Source organism: Thalassophryne amazonica, chromosome 16 (assembly GCF_902500255.1).
Source record: "Thalassophryne amazonica chromosome 16, fThaAma1.1, whole genome shotgun sequence".
NCBI classification, from domain to species: Eukaryota; Metazoa; Chordata; class Actinopteri; order Batrachoidiformes; family Batrachoididae; genus Thalassophryne; species Thalassophryne amazonica.
The window spans coordinates 70,463,790-70,491,405 of record NC_047118.1 but is presented as its reverse complement, the minus strand read 5'-3'; the positions used below and the strand labels follow the sequence as shown (position 1 = coordinate 70,491,405).

At 38.8% G+C, this 27,616-nt stretch overlaps 1 protein-coding gene across 3 annotated transcripts in view; it reads left to right on the top strand.

The window, feature by feature from the left end:
- cacna1ha (calcium channel, voltage-dependent, T type, alpha 1H subunit a) overlaps positions 1-27,616 on the top strand; it is a 483,986-nt gene that overhangs the window by 397,724 nt on the left and 58,646 nt on the right. For 2 of the 3 annotated variants that reach the window (XM_034190926.1, XM_034190928.1), the window contains exons 20-27: positions 5,907-6,010; positions 6,265-6,388; positions 14,029-14,097; positions 14,250-14,434; positions 18,052-18,178; positions 18,626-18,751; positions 21,964-22,053; positions 22,529-22,742. In XM_034190926.1, the coding sequence (XP_034046817.1) occupies positions 5,907-6,010; positions 6,265-6,388; positions 14,029-14,097; positions 14,250-14,434; positions 18,052-18,178; positions 18,626-18,751; positions 21,964-22,053; positions 22,529-22,742 (1,039 nt within the window). The remainder of the gene's footprint in view (positions 1-5,906; positions 6,011-6,264; positions 6,389-14,028; positions 14,098-14,249; positions 14,435-18,051; positions 18,179-18,625; positions 18,752-21,963; positions 22,054-22,528; positions 22,743-27,616) is intronic. The other variant, XM_034190927.1, reaches the window with a different exon arrangement.

Below are 27,616 nucleotides of genomic sequence, written 5' to 3'. Positions count from 1 at the left end.
TTGATTCAATAATTCTGTCTGATCTTACTTTGACTGGGACTGGATTGACTTCTTAACAATTTTTCTAGGAGTGAGGGAAGGAGGTTTTTGAGGTTAGGGTCCCCATCTCGATGAATTTGATTTCCTCTTCATCAGCTATTAATCGTTAGCTGACCACGATCCTTGTGTGATGTTATAATCCTTCAGGAAGTTAATCCACATAAGAGTTAATTCCTTCTTCAATCAACCAAAAGTTGATCTAATCCATTCTGGTATGCTGTGATGTTCCTTGAGAGAGAAATCGTTGAACATTCCCCACTCAGACTTAAGGCCAGTGATTATTCTCCAATGTTCTGCTACTCAGTGACTGGACGGCCTGAGTGGGAGTTGAAAACTCTCTCAAACGATCTTTATGGCTCCAATCCTCTCACTCCACGATTCCAATTGATTGAAGTGGCAACAGCACCTCTCCCTGGAAGAATAACCCCGTTTCCTGGTGTTTCACAGTTTATATATGTGCTTGACTCTTGTTGTCTTCAGATGATCTTGGTTACCATGGGGACACTGTTGACTCAAAACCTCCTCCCTTCTCCTTCTACTTACTGGAAATTTCTGCAGCTCTTACCAGTAACTTACTTCTCAAGTTCCTCTTTTCTGTTAACACTTCAGCTTTTCTGAGAATTCATTCTTTTAAATCATTTCTTCTAAATCATATTCAATCATTTCATTACAACTCTCTTTCACATAAAACAATTCATATGATCATATACAAACATTTCCATTCCTTATTATTCATTTCATATTTTACCAACATCTTAATCATTTGATCAGTTGTTTAACATCAGCTTTTCTTGCCCTGTTTGCGACATCATCTTCACTTCCTCTTTTTTCTCTGACTCTGCACTCTTTATGAAAAACAACTCATATAATCATTCATTTCACTTATTTGTAACATAGTTTTTCTAATCAACTCTTAATTCTAACACATTAATACTTCATTTGATCATACTTGTCATGTTAGAATCATTCTTAGACATATTCCATCGTCTTCACCACTGAGTTCATTCCGTGGGCCTCCCCATTTATAATGGAAAAGTCCGGTATGACCTCACTTACTTCTGTAAGGTACCAAACACTGTGCAGTTTAATCCAACAGCATGTATATTAATCCCATGGCACATATTATATTCCAAGATGAAAACAAGCTGAAAGCAATCTTAAAGTCATCTTTCCTGACACCACCTGGTCGTTACTGTGAGTTTCTCTGTGAATTTTCGGACCTTTTGTCTGACTTAGTGCTTAGCTCAGATAAGATAATTATAGTGGGCGATTTTAACATCCACACAGATGCTGAGAACGACAGCCTCAACACTGCATTTAATCTATTGTTAGACTCGATTGGCTTTGCTCAAAATGTAAATGAGTCCACTCACCACTTTAATCATACCTTAGATCTTGTTCAGACTTATGGTATGGAAATTGAAGACTTAACAGTATTCCGTGAAAATCTGATCATTTCTTAATAACATTTACATTTACTCTGATGGACTACCCAGCAGTGGGGAATAAGTTTCATTACAGTAGAGGTCTTTCAGAAAGCGCTGTAACTAGGTTTAAGGATATGATTCCTTCTTTATGTTCTCCAATGCCATATACCAACACAGGGCAGAGTAGCTACCTAAACTCTGTGAGTGAGATAGATTATCTCATCAATAGTTTTATATCCTCTTTGAGGACAACTTTGGATGCTGTAGCTCCTCTGAAAAAGAGAGCCTTAAATCAGAAGTGCCTGACTCCATGGTATAACTCACAAACTCACAGCTTAAAGCAGATAACCCGTAAGTTGGAGAGGAAATGGCGTCTCACTAATTTAGAAGATCTTCACTTAACCTGGAAAAAGAGTCTGTTGCTCTGTAAAAAAGCCCTCCGTAAAGCTAGGACATCTTACTACTCATCACTAATTGAAGAAAATAAGAACAACCCCAGGTTTTTTTTTCAGCACTGTAGCCAGGCTGACAAAGAGTCAGAGCTCTATTGAGCCGAGTATTCCTTTAACTAGTAATGACTTCATGACTTTCTTTGCTAATAAAATTTTAACTATTAGAGAAAAAAATTACTCATAGCCATCCCAAAGACATATTGTTCTCTTTGGCTGCTTTCAGTGATGCCGGTATTTGGTTAGACTCTTTCTATCCAGTTGTTCTGTCTGAGTTATTTTCATTAGTTACTTCCTCCAAACCATCAACATGTCTATTAGACCCCATTCCTACCAGGCTGCTCAAGGAAGCCCTACCATTAATTAATGCTTCGGTCTTAAATATGATCAATCTATCTTTATTAGTTGGCTATGTACCACAGGCTTTTAAGGTGGCAGTAATTAAACCATTACTTAAAAAGCCATCACTTGACCCAGCTATCTTAGCTAATTATAGGCCAATCTCCAACCTTCCTTTTCTCTCAAAAATTCTTGAAAGGTTAGTTGTAAAACAGCTAACTCATCATCTGCAGAGGAATGGTCTATTTGAAGAGTTTCAGTCAGGGTTTAGAATTCATCATAGTACAGAAACAGCATTAGTGAAGGTTACAAATGATCTTCTTATGGCCTCAGACAGTGGACTCATCTCTGTGCTTGTTCTGTTAGACGTCAGTGCTGCTTTTGATACTGTTGACCATAAAATTTTATTACAGAGATTAGAGCATGCCATAGGTATTAAAGGCACTGCGCTGCGGTGGTTTGAATCATATTTATCTAATAGATTACAATTTGTTCATGTAAATGGGGAACCTTCTTCACAGACTAAGGTTAATTATGGAGTTCCACATGGTTCTGTGCTAGGACCAATTTTATTCATTTTATACATGCTTCCCTGAGGCAGTATTATTAGACAGCATTGCTTAAATTTTCATTGTTACGCAGATGATACCCAGCTTTATCTATCCATGAAGCCAGAGGACACACACCAATTAGCTAAACTGCAGGATTGTCTTACAGACATAAAGACATGGATGACCTCTAATTTCCTGCTTTTAAACTCAGATAAAACTGAAGTTATTGTACTTGGCCCCACAAATCTTAGAAACATGGTGTCTAACCAGATCCTTACTCTGGATGGCATTACCCTGACCTCTAGTAATACTGTGAGAAATCTTGGAGTCATTTTTGATCAGGATATGTCATTCAATGCACATATTAAGCAAATATGTAGGACTGCTTTTTTGCATTTGTGCAATATCTCTAAAATTAGAAAGGTCTTGTCTCAGAGTGATGCTGAAAAACTAATTCATGCATTTATTTCCTCTAGGCTGGACTATTGTAATTCATTATTATCAGGTTGTCCTAAAAGTTCCCTGAAAAGCCTTCAGTTAATTCAAAATGCTGCAGCTAGAGTACTGACAGGGACTAGAAGGAGAGAGCATATTTCACCCATATTGGCCTCTCTTCATTGGCTTCCTGTTAATTCTAGAATAGAATTTAAAATTCTTCTTCTTATAATGTTTTGAATAATCAGGTCCCATCTTATCTTAGGGACCTCATAGTACCATATCACCCCAATAGAGCGCTTCGCTCTCAGACTGCAGGCTTACTTGTAGTTCCTAGGGTTTTTAAGAGTAGATTGGGAGGCACAGCCTTCAGCTTTCAGGCTCCACTCCTGTGGAACCAGCTCCCAGTTCGGATCAGGGAGACAGACACCCTCTCTACTTTTAAGATTAGGCTTAAAACTTTCCTTTTTGCAAAAGCTTATAGTTAGGGCTGGATCAGGTGACCCTGAACCATCCCTTAGTTATGCTGCTATAGACTTAGACTGCTGGGGGGTTCCCATAATGCACTGAGTGTTTCTTTCTCTTTTTGCTCTGTATGCACCACTCTGCATTTAATCATTAGTGATTGATCTCTGCTCCTCTCCATAGCATGTCTTTTTCCTGATTCTCTCCCTCAGCCCCAACCAGTCCCAGCAGAAGACTGCCCCTCCCTGAGCCTGGTTCTGCTGGAGATTTCTTCCTGTTAAAAGGGAGTTTTTCCTTCCCACTGTCGCCAAGTGCTTGCTCACAGGGGGTTGTTTTGACCGTTGGGGTTTTTCCGTAATTATTGTATGGCTTTTCCCTTACAATATAAAGTGCCTTGGGGCAACTGTTTGTTGTGATTTGGCGCTATATAAATAAAATTGATTTGATTTGATTTGACTTATTTAAATGCGTTGCTAAACTTGGGTTTGTCTTACTATAAGTGTCTTGTGTGTACTCAGTGGCTGAGTTAGAATGCAACATGCAAATTGCTATTTTAGGCTTTTGTTTTGTTTTGTTTTTAAACTGAGCAAATAATTTGTTTTACAGTGTGGAATACTCCAAAGAATATTTCATTTCTGTGGACTGATCCTCAAAATGTGTAAAGTGAAATCAAAATACCAGCATGGCTGCAGCTTTGAACAGTTACAAACAGCCCCGGCCTCCCCTATTACCATTATAACTGGTCTGCTGTCCCAATAAAGATCACAGCTTTGATCCCCTAAAACAAACAAAAACATCACTCATTCATTTTATCTTAAATTTTCACCCTCGTTTCCACACCAGGAGCAACATTCGGGAATAAATCCGAGCAGCTCGTCAGCTCACCTGAAGAGGTGGATGCGCTCCTTTCCACCCTCGTAGATCAGCAGTCTCCATGACATGTGCACGCTGACAGTGTGAATGAAGCCTGACACGGTTTATAATGAGTCAGACAAACGTCTCTCCAACCAGGATGTGCAATTGTCATTAAACCACGAGAAAGATCTGATGTGCGCACTTCCATGCACCTCCAAAAGGATCCCCGCCAAACTTTGGTGTCATTGATTTGATTAGTTTTGTCCCGTTTTAAACCTCCGAAGAGTTCTTCAACTTACTCCAGCAAAACACACGGAGACAAAATAAAATAAATAAATATAACCCAAACATCGTCGTCACCATCATCTCTTCCTGTCTGACTGACTGACAGCTGCAGCGTCACCTATATCACTGACTGTAGCAATCTAACGTTCCCGCATTTTTGTAGCAAGGGCTAAAATTCTGACGCCCCAAAGCCATTAATTTTGGCAATGTTGATTTGCCAAATATTTATTAATTTTCCCTAGCAAATACATACAATTGGTTATTTCGCTGCACTTCGAGGGCGCTTTGAATGACCGGCCAAGACGAGGAATGATACGTTCTCTGCTTCTGTCGGTGGAAATGCACTGTTGAATGAGAGTCAGTTGGAGGAAGTGTTGTTTTAATCATTCATATTACATGTAGGCACATACTATTAAGTAAAACTGACACTGATAATACTTTTTAAATATATATTATGACTTTTCCTCTCCACATCTAGGAGGGCAGCGCCTGAGCGCCCCCTATGGGCCAGCTGCCACTGGTCATTCCGTTTTTGTAAGGACAAGCTGACAAGCTGGCATAGGACTGAAGACCAAAAAGGCCAAAGACAACTTCTGGTTATGTTGCTTTGGTTCATATCAAGTTGTCATATTCAAGACAACCCAAAAAATATCAACTTGTCATGACAGTGTTATGTCACTATTGTGACAATACCTTCAAGTAAAGTGTTACAGAAAAGGTCTTACAGCACATTTTCAGGAAGTTTTACATGCACAACAAAATGACAGTCTAACTGTGTGGTTTTTGACTTTTTTTTTTTTTTTTGGCCAGACAGACAAAGTAAAATATAACAGACACAGATTTGGGCCTTTGAGAATTGTGGTATAGCTCATATTTATTGGAGGATCCACAGACGGGACAAAAAAATCCCACTGTCAATTTTTTTTTTTTTTTAATCCTACTGTCATTTTTTTTTTTAAGAGTGAAATGTGGGATGACTGGAGTGTTGGTTTATAAATTATTCTACTTTGTGACTGTATGTACGTACTGTGTAACTGAAATGTGACCTTTGACCTGTTCAGAGTCCTTTTTGCTACTGGCTGAAAAGAGAGATCAATAAGATGAAGCCTCATTGGTGCAAAGAGCATGAAGACTACACGCTCTACCTGTTCTCTCCTCAGAGCGCGTGAGTGACATTTTCTACATCATTTTGCTTTTGTTTGGGTTGTGGGTTTTTTTTTTTCTTCTTTCTTCTCTTTCTTCTCTTTTTTTTTTTTAACTATTAATTGTGTAGTTAATCCCCCTGTGACCCTTAATTGGAGTAAGCAAGTATAGAAATGGATGGATTTATGTATAGGTAATCCCTTTAATCGACCACAGACTCTGCATTGATTGGTTCTGCGTGTGTGTGTGTGTGTGTGTATGTTTGTGTGTGTTTAGGTTCCGTGTGTGGTGTCAGGGCATTATCTCACACAAGATGTTTGATCATGTAGTTCTGGTCTTCATCTTTCTTAACTGTATCACCATTGCTCTGGAACGGCCTGATATACATCCCAACAGCACGGTAACACACACACACTTGCACATATGCATATGCACACACACACTCACACACACCCATTATGAGGAACAGTTACACTGAATCACCAAATATGTGTTATGGTGAGTACCAAGGTACAACCCCATGGCAGAGAGCAGACCAGGTTATTTAAGACAGAGTTCTTTATCCTCACGCTGTAGGCAGTCCAAGGCCATGTGCAGAATGGTTCAATACTGAGGTGTATGTTAGTAGCAGGTTGAAGAGAAGATGTGGGACACAGGCAGAGATCTGAAACACATGAGATAAGTCCAAAGAGGTGAAACTCTTTCTCAAGGAGGCACTTGAGGCTTATCCAGACACATGCAAAAGGTCAATAACAGAGAGTTCTCACTCAAAGTGATCAATCCAAAGAAGTAGACAAAAATTAGAAACACAGTATGGCAGCAAAGGTCTATCACAAGAGAGTAGTAACAACAGTGGTGGGCACAGTTCTGCTTATCATCAAAGCTAATGTTTTTTATTATTGAATTAGCTTTTCAGATAACTTTGAAAACCATCAGCAGATTAATTATCTTCCGATAAATTTTGGTCTGATAAATTTTATACCGCTAACATATGCAGGAGTGGTGAATAAAGCTTAAGCTTTACAAACATTTATGAAATCTGAAATCAAAGATTTGAGTACCTACCTGTTAAATGTTTTGTAGTAGATGTACAGTTCCATCCTCTGCAAATAGAGGAGAGCTGGTTCCAGGAGAAACTGTTCTATCCTCTGCACACAAAGAACTGGACACAGAAAATAAAGGATAATTTATTTTGACCCCATACAGATGTGCTAGCAATATCACCCAAGTCATCCAGAGGCATACAGTTTTAACTTATGGTTAAAATTTTAACCAAACTAATTTCGGAAAGGTTATTTAAATTAACATCACGCCTGAAGTTTAATAAAGTGAAAATATCAGATATATGTTTTAGCTTTAAAGTAATGCACTAATTTTGAAGGTTTTAGCATGGACATGCTCTGTCCAGGTGCATTATGGGTAATCTCAGTACATTCACGGCAGAAGAAATGCATTTGAGACACTCTGATCAGGCTCCACACGGACAACAGCATTAAACCCTTTGTATATTGTACCTAAAACTCTCGTGAATATATTCTCTGGGTTTAAAGGCGTTGTTATTGTGTTTGTTTTATGAAAAAGTGCCAGAAGAAGCCCAGGTTGCTTCTCCATTATTTTCAATTGGAATCATTGTGAGCTGCAATCACTTCCTGTTTGCTCTTTAGAGTCCTGCTTATGTCAAACCCTGTCTGTCTTCTTTGTCCCAGAGTAATATATATATAAGATGTCTGAAATTCAGTTTGCGTTCATTAAATTCCACGCACCTTAAACGTAGCAGACATGGATTATCTGGAATATTTGTTTTGGCAAGTTTTCACAGTCTCTACTGCCATCTACTGGTCAGTAGTGTTCATGGCAGTATGAGCGTCTGGACACCAGTAGATGGCAGTGTTCTATTTATTTTGACCCCGGTTATATCAGACTGTTGTCTAATCACAGCTTCATGTTTTTGGCTTTTGCAAATGGCTTTTTTTAACAGATAAAAAAGCATATTTTACAAAAGCACATTTATGTGTAAACACACACACACCTCATGTTAATGTGTTGGTTTTTACATAGAATGAATCAGTTAACCAGTCAGTTAGTGAAGGCTCATTTACCCATAATCCCTTTGGCATCTGTCTGTTTGTTACAAAACTTCAGAATTAGAGAGAGAGAGAGAGAGAGAGAGAGAGAGAGAGAGAGAGAGAGAGAGAGAGAGAGAGAGAGAGAGAGAGAGAGAGATGTTCCCAGAACCCAGATAAAAAGAAAACATAGGAATAATAATATGCCAGAGAGAATATTCCAGAGATTGGACCCACTTTTTCCACTAAAGTGTCTGGGGGCACTGGAACTTATCCCAAGAGTCATTGGGCAAATGTTTGGGGTACACCATGGGGTACACCCTGGACAGGACACCAGTCTCTCACAGGGCCTCATACACACGAACACATATATATACAGCACGGTGTAAAGGTTTTAGGAATTTCAGAGTTATAATAAAAGTAATGTTTGATGCCCCTCTCTTTTTATTAGCATGTCAACACAAAATCTGTTAAAGGAAAGTTGAACATGTGAGCTATATATTTTTTATTCCATAATAATAAAAAATAATTTCTTTATAAGTGTACTGGCCAGCAGAATACCACACAAACACAGTTGCAAATGATCATGTTGCATTAAAATGATTGTAAAACACAATTAAATGGTAAATGGACTGCATTTATATAGTGCTTTTCCATCTGCATCAGAACCTATAAGCGTTTTACAAATATGCCTCTCATTCCCCCATTCACACAGACACACCAATGTCAGGGTGCTGCCATGCAAGGTGCTCACTATATACGAGGAGCAACTAGGGGATTAAGGACTTTGCCCAAGGGCCCTTAATGATTTTCCAGTCTGGCTGGGTTTTGAACCGAGGATCATCTAGTCTGAAGCCGAACACTTAACCACGAGACCATCACCTCCCGATTACTCATGCTTTAAGTTGTGTTGTTTTGAAAATAGTTTTTAAGGTCCTGCAACTTATAAACTGAAAAATCACATGTAAATAGAACACACTTTTCATAACAATTATCATTAAAGTTGAAATTCATCACACATTAATTTATTTATATCAGGTTTTCATCGTTTTCAATGCCTTTCTGATGCATTAAATTTGACTAAAACATTTGCACACACACACACACACACACACATATATATATATATATATATATATATATATATATATATATATATATATATATACTCAACAAAAATATAAACGCAACACTTTTGGTTTTGCTCCCATTTTGTATGAGATGAACTCAAAGACCTAAAACTTTCTCCACATACACAATATCACCATTTCCCTCAAATATTGTTCACAAACCAGTCTAAATCTGTGATAGTGAGCACTTCTCCTTTGCTGAGATAATCCATCCCACCTCACAAGTGTGCCATATCAAGATGCTGATTAGACACCATGATTAGTGCACAGGTGTGCCTTAGACTGCCCACAATAAAAGGCCACTCTGAAAGGTGCAGTTTTATCACACAGCACAATGCCACAGATGTCGCAAAATTTGAGGGAGCGTGCAATTGGCATGCTGACAGCAGGAATGTCAACCAGAGCTGTTGCTCGTGTATTGAATGTTCATTTCTCTACCATAAGCCGTCTCCAAAGGCGTTTCAGAGAATTTGGCAGTACATCCAACCAGCCTCACAACCGCAGACCACGTGTAACCACACCAGCCCAGGACCTCCACATCCAGCATGTTCACCTCCAAGATCGTCTGAGACCAGCCACTCGGACAGCTGCTGAAACAATCGGTTTGCATAACCAAAGAATTTTTGCACAAACTGTCAGAAACCGTCTCAGGGAAGCTCATCTGCATGCTCGTCATCCTCATTGGGGTCTTGACCTGACTCCAGTTCGTCGTCACAACTTCGCACAGCCATTGAAGAGGAGTGGACCAACATTCCACAGGCCACAATTGACAACTTGATCAACTCTATGCGAAGGAGATGTGTTGCACTGCATGAGGCAAATGGTGGTCACACCAGATACTGACTGATACACCCCCCCCAGTAAAACAAAACTGCACCTTTCAGAGTGGCCTTTTATTGTGGACAGTCTAAGGCACACCTGTGCACTAATCATGGTGTCTAATCAGCATCTTGGTAAAGCACACCTGTGAGGTGGGATGGATTATCTCAGCAAAGGAGAAGTGCTCACTATCACAGATTTAGACTGGTTTGTGACCAATATTTGAGGGAAATGGTGATATTGTGTATGTGGAAAAAGTTTTAGATCTTTGAGTTCATCTCATACAAAATGGGAGCAAAACCAAAAGTGTTGCATATATATATATATATATATATATATATATATATATATATATATATATGTGTGTGTGTGTGTATATATGTTGTTTTCACAATATAGAAGCATATGTGTGCCACAGACCTTTAAAAATAATCAACTGCTGGTTGTAATAATAATCATAATAAATGTGCATGTGGTCTCTTACACTACAAAGCTCTGGAGAAGGAAATTAAGTTTGATGGCACTTTTACTGTAGCTGGTTCAAACTTTTTAGCACAACACATACAGATCAATACAAGCCTGATAACACCTGTAACATTGTGTCAAGACACATAAAGTAGTTGCACCTAATACTGGACGCTTTGTAATAATAATGATACAATGGCAACAAAATGAAGTAAAACAAAACTTTATTTGTCTCTACTGATTCAGACTACACTGCTGTTGGAACAGTAAACAAACTGACATTAAAATCACGTGGACATATAGTCCACCCAGAGAGTATTCACAGGGCTTCACTTTTTCCACATGTTGTTATTTTGCAGCCTTATTCAAAAATGGAGCAAATCATTTTTTGTCCTTCACAGTTCGACTCACAACACCCCACAATGACAACATGAAAAAAAGTTTTTTTCTATTTTTTTGCAAATTTATTAAAAATAATAAGTAAGTATTCATGCCCTTTGTTAGATACTTTGTTGATGCACCATTGGCAGAAATTGCAGCCTCAAGTCTTCTTAGATATGATGCCACAAGCACTGCACATCTATCTTTGGGCAGTTTTGTCCATTCCTCCTTGCAACACCTCTCAAGCTCCATCAGATTGGATGGGGAGCATCGGAGGACAACCATTTTCAGATCTCTCCAGAGATGTTCAATCAGATTCAGGTCTGGGTCACTCAAGGTCATTCACAGAGTTGTCCTGAAGTCACTCCTTTGATATCTTGGCTGTGTGCTTAGGCTCACTGTCCTGCTGTAAGATGAACCACCGCCCCAGTCTGACATTAAGAGCGATTTGGAGCAGATTTTCATGCAGGATGTCTCTGTACATTGCTGCATTCATCTTTCCCTCCATCCTGACTAGTCTCCTAGTTCTTGTCAATGAAAACCATCCCTACAGCATGATGCAGCCACTACCCTGCACCACTGTAGGTATGGTGTCTGGTGTCCTCCAATTATGATACCTGGCATTCACGCCAAATACTTCAATCTTTGCCTTATTTTGTTGAATTTTGTTTCTGATGGTCTGGGAGTCCTTCGGGTGTCTTCTGGCAATCTCTAGGTGGTCTGACATGTGCCTTTTACTAAGGAGTGACTTCCATCTGGCCACTCTACCATACAGGCCTGACTGGTGGATTGGTGCAGAGATGGTTGTCCTTCTAGAAGGTTGTCCTCTCTACACATAAGAATGCTGGAGCGCTGACAGAGTAACCATCGCTTCTTACTCACCTCTCTGAATAAGGCACCACTCGCCCAGTTGCTCAGTTTAGATGGGCAGCCAGCTCTAGGAAGTGTCCTGGTGGATCTGAATGTCTTACATTTATGTATGATGGAGGATCACTGTGCTCATTGAGACCTTCAAAGCAGCAGAAATGTTTCTGTAGCCTTCCCCAGATTTGTGCCTCGATACAATCTTGGAGGGCTACAGACAATTCCTTTGACTTCATGTTTGGTTTGTGCTCTGACATGCACTGTCAAATGTGGGACCTTATACAGTGGGGAAAATAAGTATTTGACCCCCTGTCACTTTTGCAGGTTTTCCCACCTACAAAGAATGGAGAGGTCTGTAATTTTTATCTTAGGTACACTTCAACTGTGAGAGACAGAATCTAAAAAAAAAAAAAAAAAAAAAAAAAAAATCCAGAAAATCACATTGTATATTTTTAAATAATTAATTTGCATTTTGTAGCATAAAATAAGTATTTGATCCCCTAGAAAAACAGAGCTTAACAATTGGTACAGAAACATTTGTTTGCCATTACAGAGGTCAGACGTTTCCTGTAGTTCTTGACCAAGTTTTCACACAGTGCAACAGGGAGTTTGGTCCACCCCTCAATACAGATCTTCTCCAAATCTTTCAGGTTTGGAGTTTCAGCTCCCTCCAAAGATTTTCTATTGAGTTCAGGTCTGGACACTGGCCAGACCACTCCAGGACCTTGAAATGCTTCTTACGGAGCCCCTCCTTAGTTGCCCTGGCTGTGTGTTTGGGGTCATTATCATACTAGAAGACCCAGCCATGACCCATCTACAGTGCTCTTACTGAGGGAGGTTGTTTGCCAAAATCTCGCAATACATGGCCCCATCCATCCTCCCTTCAATACGGTGCAGTCGTCCTGTCCCCTTTGCAGAAGAGCACCCCCAGAGTATGATGGTTCCACCCCCATGCTTCATGGTTGGGATGGTTTTCTTGGGGTTGTTCTCATCCTCTAAACATGGTAAGTGGAGTTGATGCCAAAAAGCTCTATACTGGTCTCATCTGACCACATGACCTTCTCCCATGCCTCCTCTGGATCATCCAGATGGTCACTGGTGAACTTCAAATGGGCCTGCACATGTGCTGGCTTGAGCAGGGGGACCTTGCTGCCCTGCAGGATTTTAAACCATGACAGCATCATGTGTTACTAATGTAATCTTTGTGACTGTGATCCCAGCTCTCTTCAGGTCATTGACCAGGTCCTCCTGTGTAGTTCTGAGCTTTCTCAGCATCATCATTTTTACCCCTCAAAGTGAGATCTTGCATGGAATCCCAGACCGAGGGAGACTGACAGCCATCTTGTGTTTCTTCCACTTTCTAATAAATAATCATAACAGTTGTTGTCTTCTACCAAGCTGCTTGCCTGTTGTCCTGTAGTCCATCCCAGCCTTGTGCAGGTCTACAGTTTTGCCCCTGGTGTCCTTAGACAGCTCTTTGGTCTTGACTATGGTGGACAGGTTGGAGTGTGATTGACTGAGTGTGTGAACAGGTGTCTTTTATACAGGTAACAAGTTCAAACAGGTCCAATTAATACAGGTAAAGAGTACAGAAAAAGAGGGCTTCTTAAAGAAAAATTAACAGGTCTGTGAGAGCCAGAAATCCTGCTGGTTGGTAGAGGATCAAATACTTATTTTATGCAACAAAATGAAAATTAATTATTTAAAAATCATACAATGTAATTTTCTGGATTTTTTTGTAGATTCTGTCTCTCACAGCTGAGGTGTATGTACGATAGAAATTACAGACCTCTCCATTCTTTGTAGGTGGGAAAACCTGCAAAACTGACAGGGGGTCAAATACTTATTTTCCCCACTGTATGTGGACAGATGTGTGCCTTTCCAAATCATGTTCAATCAACTGAATTTACCCCAGGTGGAATCCAATTAAGCTATCAAAAACTGAAGTTAATCTATTTTTGACTAAGGCTGTAAAATGTGGAAAAAGTGATGTGCTGTGAATATTTTGTGGCTCTACATACCATTAGCTTGAATGTGTAAGGAGCTGCAGGCCATGTGAGTGAATTTTGCAGGATACACTAATCTATGTCTAAGTATCTACAGTGCTGTTGTATAAACGCAATGTGAAAACAAGTTGAACCAAAATTAAGCATTCCCAACTTTTTGGTGAGAAAATTTTCTTAGTTTGTGCCTATTCAAAGCATCTGTTCAGCATCCATACTTTTTGAAGGTGGACTATTTGCACGTCTCCAACAATAAGAATATATATTATATTATCATTAAGTGCTCATTCATAATTAATCTCTCCTTGCTTTTAGGAGCGAGTTTTTCTAAGTGTGTCCAACTATGTATTCACTGTGATATTCCTGGCAGAGATGACCATTAAGGTAACTCTTGTTCATAATATACTCAGTATACAAATATTTAAAATGTTCAAATATTCACCTGTCGGAATTTTCTTGAAGTTTCCCTTTATGATGCATCATTTACGAGTTGTCACTGAGCTGAAGTTAAAGTTATGATGATGTGATATCTTCAGGTTGTAGCTCTTGGTTTCTGCTTTGGGAAGCAGAGCTACCTCCAATCCAGCTGGAACATTCTGGATGGTGTGCTGGTGTTTGTGTCCCTGATCGATATTCTTGTTTCTTTGGCCTACACTGGTGGAAACAAGATCTTTGGTATTCTCAGAGTCCTACGGCTGCTACGCACACTGCGCCCTCTGAGGTATGCTTTGGACTTATTGTTTTTTGTAACGAATGTATATAATCTACTATTTCAAATTATGTGCCAATGCCGGACTCTCCTTAAAAGTGGCAACTGGTTATTTTATGCAAACAAGCTCATATGCTCATTACCTAACACTATTGGTGTTGCTACTCATAAAAATAATGTATTACATATTATCACATATTACAACAAAAATCTGCCCTATATTCATAAACCAGCCATGAGATACAAGAAAAAAATGGTTCTGATAAATCATACACTTGTCCTATCAATTTTACTGCCCTGGAAATTGTGGCAATAAGATCAGGGCAATACAAATCTTAAAACAGGGCAATACAAAAAAAAAAGACATGGAAAATACTAGGCTTTGTATTGCCATGCTTTTTGTCCAGTCAGGAGCCCCCATTACTCAGCCCTACCAATGACCAACCCCCCATTTTTTGTCACCCTGGTGACAAGTGCAGGATCCAGATACAGGATCCAGATCATTTCATTCAACCAAGATGTCTGATCAAAGTGAAAGAGTTTTATCCTCCCTAGCAGAGAGAATTCTACAACTTGAGTCTCATACTGAAGTTGTAAGACATCAAGAAGTTAGTGAAGAGGACACCCATGACTTTATCGAGAGACATAAGAACATTCCATAATTTACAAGATTTACCTGTGTTATTCATTGTACATGATTCATAAATGGAATAGTTTTAACTGTGTTGAATGTTTGGTCTGCAAAGTAACGGTCAAACAATGTCGACGTCCATTGGATTCTATGACATGTGACATACTCGTATCTTAACCTATAACACAATAACTAAGCATGACACATGGTGAAAACTATTCCTTTTTAAAACCCTATTAACTCAACCAATAATTTGCATCACCTTTTACCAAAATTAGAACAACTTAAACATTTGACCCCTGTACAAACTGAAATTGACCTTTGTCACCATTCTTGCTGTTTTTAACCCCATAACATTCAGTCACACATAGTCCAAATTATACTTTTTGGAATCTTTGTGATCAGTATAGTTTTCAATATGATTGGAGCATCTTTTAATTTTGACCCCTGTGTAATTTCTTCAAATGACCCCTACCTGGCTGCCAATTGAAAATTCAAATGGCCAATCAGTTTTTTTTTTTTTTTTTTAAGAGTAATGTCTCAGGTGTATTTGTAGCCAATTTGTTGCTTCTCTCACCATTTGCAGGGTTCCTCTGTAAATATTGTGTTATCTGCTGCAGTCTCACTGCAAGTCGTGATTCAGCAGCACCAAATATACATTAATCTCTTGGTTTGTGATATTGTGACGAAAGGCGCCTCATTTTCGTCATGGCAGCACAAATTAATTCTAATTCATTCTATGATGGCTGCACAAAATTAAAAGTGAAGCGGGGGGTCAGGGTGGTTATGGTTAGGGTGGGGGGAAGGAGTAGGATTAGGTTATGGTTCGGGTTGGGGGTAGGAGTAGGGTTAGTAATAGTGAGTGTTATGTGTCGGACGCAGCCCGGAGAACGGACCAGCGTTTGAAGGACCCAGTATAAAATAAGCAGAGCACGGTACAAAGAATAACAGAGTTTAATAAACATAACAGTGATGTGAAAAAATATAAAAGTGCGCGGTCTGGCATGGTGGTTTTGCAGTGCGCTCCCAGCAGCGCCAACGGTCTGGAGCCAGAACGAATTCGGACCCAAGGACCCCGCCGACACCCCCCAGGTGGCCGCGACAAACCGAGTCTGTGAAAGAGGGAATCATTATGTGAGTCCACACTCAACACACAGAGAGAACGCTCAAAGGTGCACAAACAGCAAACACTTCCTGGCTTAATTACTAATCAGCTTCCCACCCTGCAGGCATGGAACATCCAGTTCACAAAACTCCACAGCAGTGGAAGCTGATTACACGACCAACATACAGCTCAATATAATAAGGTGTGAGGGACACCACATTTACTGACTGTATAAATGTTAGTCACAAAATCTAACGTACCTCAGGAAGTGTGCTGACGAGCGTGAGACCTCACCCCCTCCTCTTTCACAGACCATGCATCAAACCTGGACGTTCTCTGCATCCACTGATGATGAGATGGCTCCCGAGACGACGATCTCACCCGTCTGGTCACAAGGTCGAGTCTCTGGCAAATACACACTGTGTACTCCAGTCTTAAATGCCACCATGTTCCAATCTATTGTAGATGCACCACAGCTGTGAGTCCTGACGAGCCGCAGGTGATCAGCCTCAGGTGATCAGGGTGAGGTCCTGATAAACTCAGCTACACAGCCACTCAGTCCCAAATGCAAGCCACCTGGAAGGAAAAACAAAAGACAGGACAAAAGACAGAAACAAAAAGGCAGCCAGGCCCCCCCAGCCATACAACAGTGAGTTTATAAAAAAGTTACGAAAATTTGACTCATTTTGTGATGGGAGAAGGAAAAGAAATGTGAGACTGGGCTGCTATAACATGTACTTGAAAATACAGAGAAATAAAAGCAAAAGGGCAAGAACACAAAATAGAATAATCAGAAAAATGAAATGCATACTGAAAATACATGGCAGCAAAATGAGAAACATGAAATGGGAAAAGAAGCAGAGTGGACAGGCCAGGTGGGAAGAGCTAGACAAGAACAGACTGGCACGTGAGAAACAGACCAGATAAACATCACAAAAAGGCTCACAATGAGAGCATGATCTGTGAAGCCATGGACACGAGAAATAACCCAAAATCAAATAACACAGGGAACCCTAAATCTCAAAAACATGGGAGTGAAATGTACAACTGACAAAGAGAACAGGCATGACACACACATAGAGGACAGGTGTGACACAAAAATGAATAAAAACCAGAGAACCAGCAGACATCATGACTTTATGGCATCCATGACTGTGATTCATTAAAGATCTTTATGGCCAATGGAGTGTTTTATCGCAGACACCTGGAAGAGGTTTGCTACTTTAAAGACACACACACATTTTAGTTATTTCTATGACTGTTATTACAACAAGTTACTTTTGTAAAAGTAGTCAACAGGTATTTAACTTACATGTGCAGTAGGACAGGAAAATGAACGATCCACACATTTTGCCTCTACCGTATCTGATTTATTTTCCCCACTCCCATGAACATTCCTTTGAAATAGATGTTTACAGACAATACCTGTTGGACTTGATGAGTTCAACCTTTTCTTCTGGGGCATTGTTGTGAAATTAAACAGCAGGCAACATGAGTACATGAGAATCCAGTAATCTTTGTGCAAGATCTTCAGAAATATAGTGAGATTACTGAGTTGAGAAGAGCAATGTGCAGAGGTGTCAAATCCAGCTTCAAAAAATCAAAACCCTCCCATGTGTTGCTTCTACCTGTGCACCTAAAACAGGTGATCTCAATAATTAGCTCATCCACCTGTCTGAAGAGCTGAACTAATTACAATCAGCTGGTTTATTGAGAAGATGGAAAAAATATGTGGCTGGACTTTTACTTTCTGAAGCTGGATTTGGCACCTCTGGCAATGTGTCATATTACTGCATAACACACAAAAATAATGTGATTGCAGTAATGCGTTACTTTGTAATGCATCAAACCCAACACTGTTACCTGCTTGTTTTGTGTGTGTTTGTGTTCCAGGGTGATCAGTCGAGCACCGGGTTTGAAACTGGTTGTGGAGACTCTCATCACCTCTCTCAGACCGATTGGGAACATTGTCCTCATTTGCTGCGCCTTCTTCATTATCTTTGGTATCTTGGGGGTGCAGGTATCACAACACTTCAGGTCACATATTTGGAATACGCAATTAAGTCAGCGATTGTGTGCACAAATTGCAGTGATGACACTGCCTTGTTTTTCATTTTGTGCACAATGCTTTTTACCCTTTGCAACGTGAATGTCACCTCTGTGGATCATCTGCCTGTGCAGCTTGAGGGGGATTGGAAGTGTGCAGACTGAACAATAAGCTTTTGTTTTTGAGAACGTGTGAATGTGAAAGGGACATGACCCTCAGGCCAGATTTTAACCAAGCTCTCCAGAAAAGCTTGTGATAAGCGTGTACTCGATTAAAAATGCCTTTACTCTCAGTGTTAAAATTATAATTGGATGTTTAATGGCCTGTTAGTTTGAGTGAAGTCAAGATAATGTGACAATGACTGGAAAGACCTTCATCTCTTGCTTTCTCTCTCTCACTCACTCTGTCCTATCTCTTTAGTTGTTCAAAGGGAAGTTTTATCACTGTGAAGGGCTTGATACCAAAAACATCACCAACAAGTCTGACTGTCTGCACGGCAATTACCGCTGGATACAAAGAAAATACAACTTTGACAACCTGATTCAGGTACGGACTAAAGGTGCCAGCAATTTTCAAAAGAATTTTCAGAACAAAAATACAGCTTTGAAAGCTTCACTTTGCAGTAACTCATATTTATTGTGTTGCACTGCCAAAACAGAAATTTGCATTTTGAACTTCTGACTCCAGCTCCAGCCACAGTTGGCCACATTGTCGCTACAAAATCCTCTCCAGTTATTTTTGTTATTGCCATTAGGGGCATTCCATAGGTTACCTATACAGTAGCACAGTGTGCCCCCGACTGTCCAGGACAAACATACAAGGAATGTTTCATTTAAATAAACATATGTTGGACACCTTAGAGGTGGTAGAGGTGTCACAATACATTTTTCAATTGAATCGTATGGTATGCATGCTAAGGTTCACTGCGCACAACTGTACACAGAATACGAGGTCTATTAGACAATAAACCGACCCTTTTATTTATTTTTTTAACTATATGGATTTGAATGACGTGCGATTCCACCAATCATGCTTGAACCCTCGTGCGCATGCGTGAGTTTTTTCACACGTCGGAGACGTCATTTCCCTGTAGGCAGGCCTTGAGTGAGATGTGGTCCCGCCCTCTCGGCTGAATTCCTTTGTTTCACACGCTGCTCCAGACAGCACGTGTTGCTTTATCAAAATTTTTTCTGGATCTGTGAGGAATATCCGAGTAGACACTATTCGAGAAATTAAGCTGGTTTTCGGTGAAAAGTTTAACGGCTGATGAGAGATTATGGGGTGTTTCTGTCGGTGTAAGGACTTCCCACGGACCGGGACGTCCTGCAGCGCTTCCAGGTGCCGTCGTCGGCTTGTTTCGACCTGAAAACATCCTAATTTAAGGCTTAATTCACCCAGGACATCGTGAGAGAACAGAGAAGATTCAGAAGAGGCCGGCATGAGGACTTTATGCGGACATTCCACTGTTTAAGGACATTTTTTAATGAAAGACGTGCGCGCAAATTCGCCGAGTCGTTTCCGTGATGACTCGGCGAATCTGTGTGCGCTTTCTAACTCAGAAAGAATGAAAATGCAACTATTTTACCAATCCGTTACTATATATATAATTATTATTGTATTATATATATTCGTCATCGTCTACGAAATGATCATTTTATATAGCGTTGGGTCGAGTGGGATAAAGCAGAATGCATTGGCACGATGAATTCTGCCACAGTACGGGGATCAGATTCATGCAAGTGTCAAGGTGCCTTAATTACTCATCACAGAGGAAAACAGCCAGTTGAAACCAGGGACTGGATTATTTAACTCAGGAAACACTAATGACATTGGTTACTTTCCTTTTTTCTTCAGAAAGATGACCCTAAAAGTGAAAGCATACTGATACACATTTGTGTTGAGTCACTGTCCCTGAATGAGGTCACTCTGCATTTGAGTGTGAGAAAAGACGTATTTATGACAAAAGGTGATGTTTTGTACAAATTAGTGTAAAATGTCACGGATGAGAAGTTAACTGAATATTCACACTGTGTACAATGATTTAAAATCTGTACAGAGTGACATTTTATGAGATGTCATCATTTGCGCAAAAGTAAAACAAGCTAAAACCCCAGTCACACAGCACTAACGAAGGACACCAAAGCCCAAATGAAACAAGATATCTGGACTTATGTTGACTTTTGGAGACATCGTTTAACTGTCGTCCAGCTTTGTTGCTGTAGCTGGCGCTTTGTCAGAATTTTTAAACTGTTGAAAAATATGAACGACTCCTGACGACAACCTCAATTTGTCTGTATTCAGTTTTGCTTTCTGTCTTGACGGTCCCTCATCGTTTGCGTAGTTCCCGTACCATCAGTGTTCCATTTGATTGTTGTCCAACTTCGTCCAATCTCCAGCCTCTCTCTCTCTTCAGCCTCTCAACGTCTCTGGCTGCAACGTGCATTGTGTAGACAATGCAGCTGAAGGTGGCTGGGGACAGCACAGACTCGCTGCAGAAATGATCACATGCTGGTGCTTCGTTTGGATTTTGTTTAAAGCATCAAGGTCGCCGTTCGCTTCGTTTTTCTTTTGTTATTTTCGGTTTCGTTTTGGCCTTTTATGCACTCTGCACTAGCAGGCTTTTTGGTGATGGGAGAAGTCCAGGCTATTTGTCAACATTTTCTCAACAATTTGTGAATTGGGAAACTTTTCCTTCGTTCACAGCTAACGTCGTGTGCTGTGTGACCGGGCCCTTTAAATTTACTAAATTTTGAAGGCAGACTGGATCCATGTCATGCGACATAAAAACAAAACACAGCGCAATCCACAGTAAATTCAACTCAACACGAATGATAAGAGGTGGAACTGAATTTTAAGACATTTAATAAAAAAGGAAAGTTTATATTTACACTTTGTCTCAGTGCTGGTGGCAGACGGCAGCTCTCATGCTGCTCACTGATAAAAGCTACTACATGTATATACGTATCGAACCAGGACATCTAACCACAAATATGAACCAAACCATGACTTCTGTGTACAGTGACACCCCTAAGAGGTGGTGGTACTTACTTGGGAGTGATGAGGATGGACAGGGTTAGGAATGAACATATCAGAGGAGCAGCGCAGGTAGGATGGTGTTGAGAAAAAGTGGGAGAAGCATGACCAAGATGGTATGGACAAAATGGCAGAGGAAGGATGTGGGGTATATAGGGAGAAGGATGCTGTGGATGAAGCCACGATAGATGAAGTTTTAAAAAATGGAAGTGGTTAGGAAGTGGTGTGACAGAGGAATATGCAGAAGACAGGCTGAGATGGAGATGGATGATCTTATGTGGTGCTCCCAATGGAAGCTGGTGTTTGCAGGAACATACTGGTTATTTTTATGTTATTGTAATATTATTCCATTTGTGCGATTTCCAAAACTGTACATCCAATAAAGCAAATTAATAATTATACTTGTTATTTTGTTTAGTCAACTTGGAATATGTAATCCACCATGCTTAGGTGCATTGTTGAAAAGTTGAAAAGAGAACAAAAATATTACTGGGTTCTGTTATTTTTTTTATCTTTAGCTTCTAATTCTAAAAATATACATACAACAAAATTTGTCATCTGTATACCCATCTTAATTACAGTTAAACTGCTAATTCTGCTGACTTTTATTGAATTAGTCATTTGAGTATTTCTGTTTGCTCACGCACAGCACAGTTTGTAACAAGTTAACTTGACCAAAATATTTAAGACTTACTTCAGATTTTTTTTTTCTGTTTTCTATCCAGGCTCTGATGTCGCTGTTTGTTCTGTCCTGTAAGGACGGCTGGGTAAACATCATGTATGATGGGCTGGATGCGGTGGGAGTTGACCAGCAGGTATGAGGACTGCTGTGTGAAGCCCATGTGCAGCATTTTCTACGATAAGCCTTTAATTTTATTTTCGCACACAGCTGTAATAAACAACTAATTTCTCCAGCTGCAACTTTATTTCAAATTTTCATTCAATTCAAATTGGCTGTATAACTTTAAGTGGGACCAAGCTGCTGGTCGTTACCCCCACACTCTCTTTAAGAGGTCCTATTTCTTTCGAGGTCACAGTGTGGGTGTGGTTAACAGAGAAGCCAGGAGTTAAGATTTGGACATCTGTGACACGTCACAGAAATCAAAAACAAGTAATTTATGGTTTCAGCAAGGATGTTTATATGTACACAGTTAAAAAAATATGAAAATTGACATACTCATTTAATGTGAAATTCCAAGTATATTAAGGATAAAAGCTAAGTGCAGAAATGTCAAAGTCAAAGTGTCTTTATTCAGCACTGCTTCTCTTAGAATGTTCTCTTCTCCTCAGCCTGTGAGGAATCACAACCCCTGGATGCTGCTCTACTTCATCTCCTTCCTGCTCATCGTCAGCTTCTTTGTCCTCAACATGTTCGTCGGCGTGGTGGTGGAGAACTTCCACAAGTGTCGGCAGGACCAGGAAGAGGAGGAGTTACGCATGCGGGAAGAGAAGAGGCTGAAAATGATAGACAAAAAGCGCAGGAGTAAGGAGAATGGAGGGGCTGGTCGGTAGTCTATTTTTCTGAGCACTGCCTGCTTTCAGAGCCTGCTAAAAAAAAAGAAAAAAAAAAGAATGACAGATAGAATGAACAGAACTCTAATCAGACCAAACAGGAAATGATAAGAGAGAGACTGGCTGGCTCACGCGGCCAGACGGCGTGGGCTACGCCACTCTGATGCATGCACCTGCATGACTGCAGCCCAAACCCAACCCCTCCCAAAACACTGCATGAGGGCTTTTGGTCCAAATGAAACTTTGTCCCATTTACTAACCAATCCCTCAGCTGCACATCTCTCTTTAACCATATGAAAAGTTGTACGCTCATGCTTTGATACAGCAGACTTATACATATCAAAGTCAAGATGTTTCTATCATAAATGCTTCTCAGACATAGATGCTGACTTCTTACCATTCCCATAAAAGAGATTTTTTTAGCAGAATTTGGACTTTACATTCCAGCAAAGATAAAGAACTTCACCTTCAGGAGCATTTTCTGCATGTGAAGCTGATCATATTGGATGCTTCAATCAATAGGTGCTTTTCCACTGCAGGAATAAATTGGGCTAATATCAGAACAGGTGCTGCTAAGAAAAAAAAAAGTACTCACTGTCTTCATGCCCCAGTCAATAACAATTTGCAAAAGTACACTTTAGTAACACCGTTAGCAATTTGATATTTGGCCCCAGTGACTTTGACCTTCACTCAAATGATTGAATTTTGGCTGATCTTGCCAGGCCAATTCAGGTTTGGTTCAAACTTCATTTGTAATCAAATTCCTTGATGTTGGTTTTTGCCACAATGAACACTGAAGTGCCAAATTGGGGGTCAACCTTCATTGACATACCAAGGTAAAAATCAGCAAAATTATCCAGGAAGTGTAGAAAAAAACATACTCACAAGCAGATATAACTTTGGACCCAGTGATTGACCCTTGGCTAATTTGAATTGCTTGAAAATCCAGAACCCACCCCCATATTTGTGGCAAATTTGGTGGACATTGGATTGAAGAGGGAAGACAATTTTAACATTTACACCTCAATGACCTCAGCCTTTGCCAAAACAAACTAATACTACTACTACAAAATAACAGAATCATCACTTTTGCAGCTTTTTCCCAGTGTGATCTTTTTTTTTTATTTTTATTATTATTTTATTTATTTATTTATTTATTTTGTTATTTATTTTATTCAATTTCTTAATTTTAAATTTTAGCACCCAAACATTTATTACATTTTTTGTCATTTTGTCATTTTATATATATATATATATATATATATATATATATATATATATATATATATATATATATATATATATATATATATATATATATATATATATATATATAATGAAATAGGCAACTGTTTGCAAAAGTGATGATTCTGTTATTTTGTGGTAGTTGTAGTTTGTTTTGACAGAGGTCGAAGTCATTGAGGTGTAAATGTTAAAATTGTCTATATATCTAAAATTGTATATATATATATATATATATATATATATATATAGTGAGCATGCGCACCGAAGACTAGTAAGGGAAGCGACCAGGACACCCATAGCAATTCTGAAGGATGGGAAACAAAACTTTTACATAGAATTATATCATATTTGTAGAAATTTGTTCTCTGTTTCAGTGAAGTGCATAAATAAAAAAAAAAAAAAAATGAACAAACAGATTATGTATTATTTTATTTATTTAATTTATTGCCATAGCAATAAAAACATGCTAAATGAGTGTTTGTTGCATACATGTTCACCTTACTTTTTGGTGGACCGCAGTTTAAAAAGATGAGGCTTGGTCAGGTACTACAGTTTAATAAAAATCAGGCTTGTTGTATTTGCTTTAGCATCCATCCTAATTTTCATTTCTCAACTACAGACAGAAAACTAGATTTAAACCCAAAATACATGGTGACAGTGGCACTGATAAGCATCTGCTGTGAGTTTAATTTCATCTGTTCTGAAAAAATAATAATTTTCTGTCTCTTGACTGTGTCTTTGCAGACTTGTGTCTCTTCATAAGCTCTCTGAGATTGCTCATTTAAACATTTCAGACAGCTGAACTTGTGATTATCACTGATTTCCTGTTGCTGTCATATAAAATAATAATAATAAAAAAACATATCAAAACTATTCAGCTGCAGTGACACATTACAAGCAATGATAAAGTGATTCATAACAAATGTTTAATGAGACTCATGTTGCCCATTTCTCTCACTAGTGCAGGCTTCCATAAAGACCAGGGTCTGTGCAGCCCGCTGGAAACAAAAGCATGGTTAAGTCGCAGCAGTGGAAAAGCACCTATTATTCATGCGCTTTTATGAAATCTGTCTTTGATTGGTTGAATAGCAGCCAATGTGCATGTACAAAAACATGACCTAGAGGAGTCACTCAGTGCAGACAGGAGGACATTTTCTGTGCATGTGCTTTGACTGGCAGACTCAGAAACATAGCAGACATTTTGGCTGCTATGCCTGTAAGTGTCATGTATGAAATTAAACAAGCTGAAACATAGTATAAGCAGCAGACGGTCCAACACAGAAGCACATCCTCGAAGAAACCAAAAAAATAAAAAATAGCACCGGCTATTGTGGAAATAAGAATTCAATCACATTTTCATGTTATCTGTTCTGTGGCAATATACAAATTGAAAGAAAAATAATTTAGATTACTTAGAGATTCCAGGACCTCAACCCCTTTCTAGTTTAATCCATCACTACACTGACACTATTAGAGAATAGTCACCACACATGTTTTTGATGCCATTTGGACACCTTGTTCACACAAACACACACACGCACACACACAAACATATTCAACTGCTTAGTACAATAAAGGGTCACGGGGTCTAAAGCCTATCCCAGCAGTCATAGAGCGCAAGGCCGAGTACACCCTGGACAGGACACCAGTCTGTTGCAGGGCCACATATAAACAAACAAAACACATTCACACCCGCACGCACACCTACAGACAATTTAACGTTTCCAATCCACCTAACCTGTATGTGTTTGGATGTGGAAGGAAGCCGGAGCACCCTCAGAGAACACAGGGACAACATGCAAACTCCACACAGAAAAGTCACAGGTGGGAATCGAACCCATGACCTCACTGTGAGGTAACAGTGCTAACCACTAAGCCACTGTGCTGCCCACAACTTGGTCACTGTAATTTACAGAAAAAAGAGCTGTGTTTTACATTTTGCAGCTTTCCATGTTATACATACAATACAGTTTATAATAAAATTAATTGCAGATAGTAAGCAAACATATTGATACCCATCATTTCTGATGAATTGTTCAAGATAGGGTGTATATATATATATATATATATATGTGTGTGTGTGTGTGTGTAGTAAGTAGTAAACATTCCTGAGTGGAAGTCCATTATTATTATTATTATTATTATTATTATTATTATTATTATTATTATTATTATTATTATTCATTTATTTGTTTATTTTTTATTTAATTAAAATTTTAGCTATTTAACATAAAGCATGTTCTAGTGATAACAAATGGATCTGTGTTGTAAAGCGTCCAATAAACATTAAGGAATTCAGATCCACAGTTACACTCTTGTGTAAAATTTAGAAATTAACCAAATTTATATATCCAGATTAGAATTCAATAGCACAGATTCCTGAAAAAAAAAGTAAAATAATTGCAGATTATGGGTATAGACCCTACATTTTGTTGAAAGAAATAAGTAAATACCTACACAAAAAATTACAAAACTATTGAGCAGACATATGTCATCATGGCTGATGTGTATTCATAGTAAATAATTCGGTAACACTTTAGATTAACTGCACGCTATAAAGCATTAGTAAAGCATCTATAAAGTGTAAGTAAATGCTTAAGTAACTACGTGTAAAACATTTACAAAGCATTCTTTTTTATTAGCTAGTCATTGATAAGAACATAAATACATGGCTTAATAATTATTAATATCAAAATATGTAATGTCTTTATAAAACATTTATAAATTATTTTTTAATTCTCTATGAACCATTTAAGAATCCCACAATAATGACTTCTCTCTGCACCTATTATTTGTCTGTCACATTCCTCTTCTGTTCTTTTAGCTGCTACCTGCTCTCTGCTCTCTAATTGTTTCCTTTTTTTCCTTTTTAGCTCTTTCAAATACTCTACCTCCGGTTAAGGAGGTTCTCATATTGAACTTTTTCCCAGTGCCATCTTTTTTAAGTTTTTATTATTAATAGTATTATTTTATTTATCTATTTATTATTATGTATTAGTCCTCATTTTTATTTTATTCAATTTCTTAATTTTAATTTTTAGCACCCAAACATTTATTTATTTTGTGTTTTATTAATTAAATTTCTTAATTTTAAGCACCCAATCGTTTCAAATAATATAAACCTATTGGGTTTTTTTTTCAAATAAGATGTGATTTTATTTACCTCGCCGACAAATGGCTGCAACACCAAGTGCAAATGATACTATATCACCGACAGATGGCAACAGCTCACACAATTGTTCAACAAATTAAAATGGCAAGGAAGACGTCCTACGACACTTTAACCTTCACTTTAGTTAAGCTCACACCAAATACTTTACTAACAGCTTGTAAAGGCTTTGTAATAGTATTTTTAAGTTTACTAACATGTTAAGCATTTATAAATGGACATATAAAAGTGAATGGGTCAACTATTTGAGATTGTGATTAAAATATATATTAAGCATATACAAATGAGTTATAAAACAATTTATCCATCACTTTAGTTAAGCTCACACCAAATACTTTACTAACAGCTTGTAAAGGCTTTATAATAGTATTTTTTAAGTTTAATAATGCATTGATAAGCATTTATAAATGGACATATAAAAATGAAATGGTCAACTGTTTGAAATTGTGATT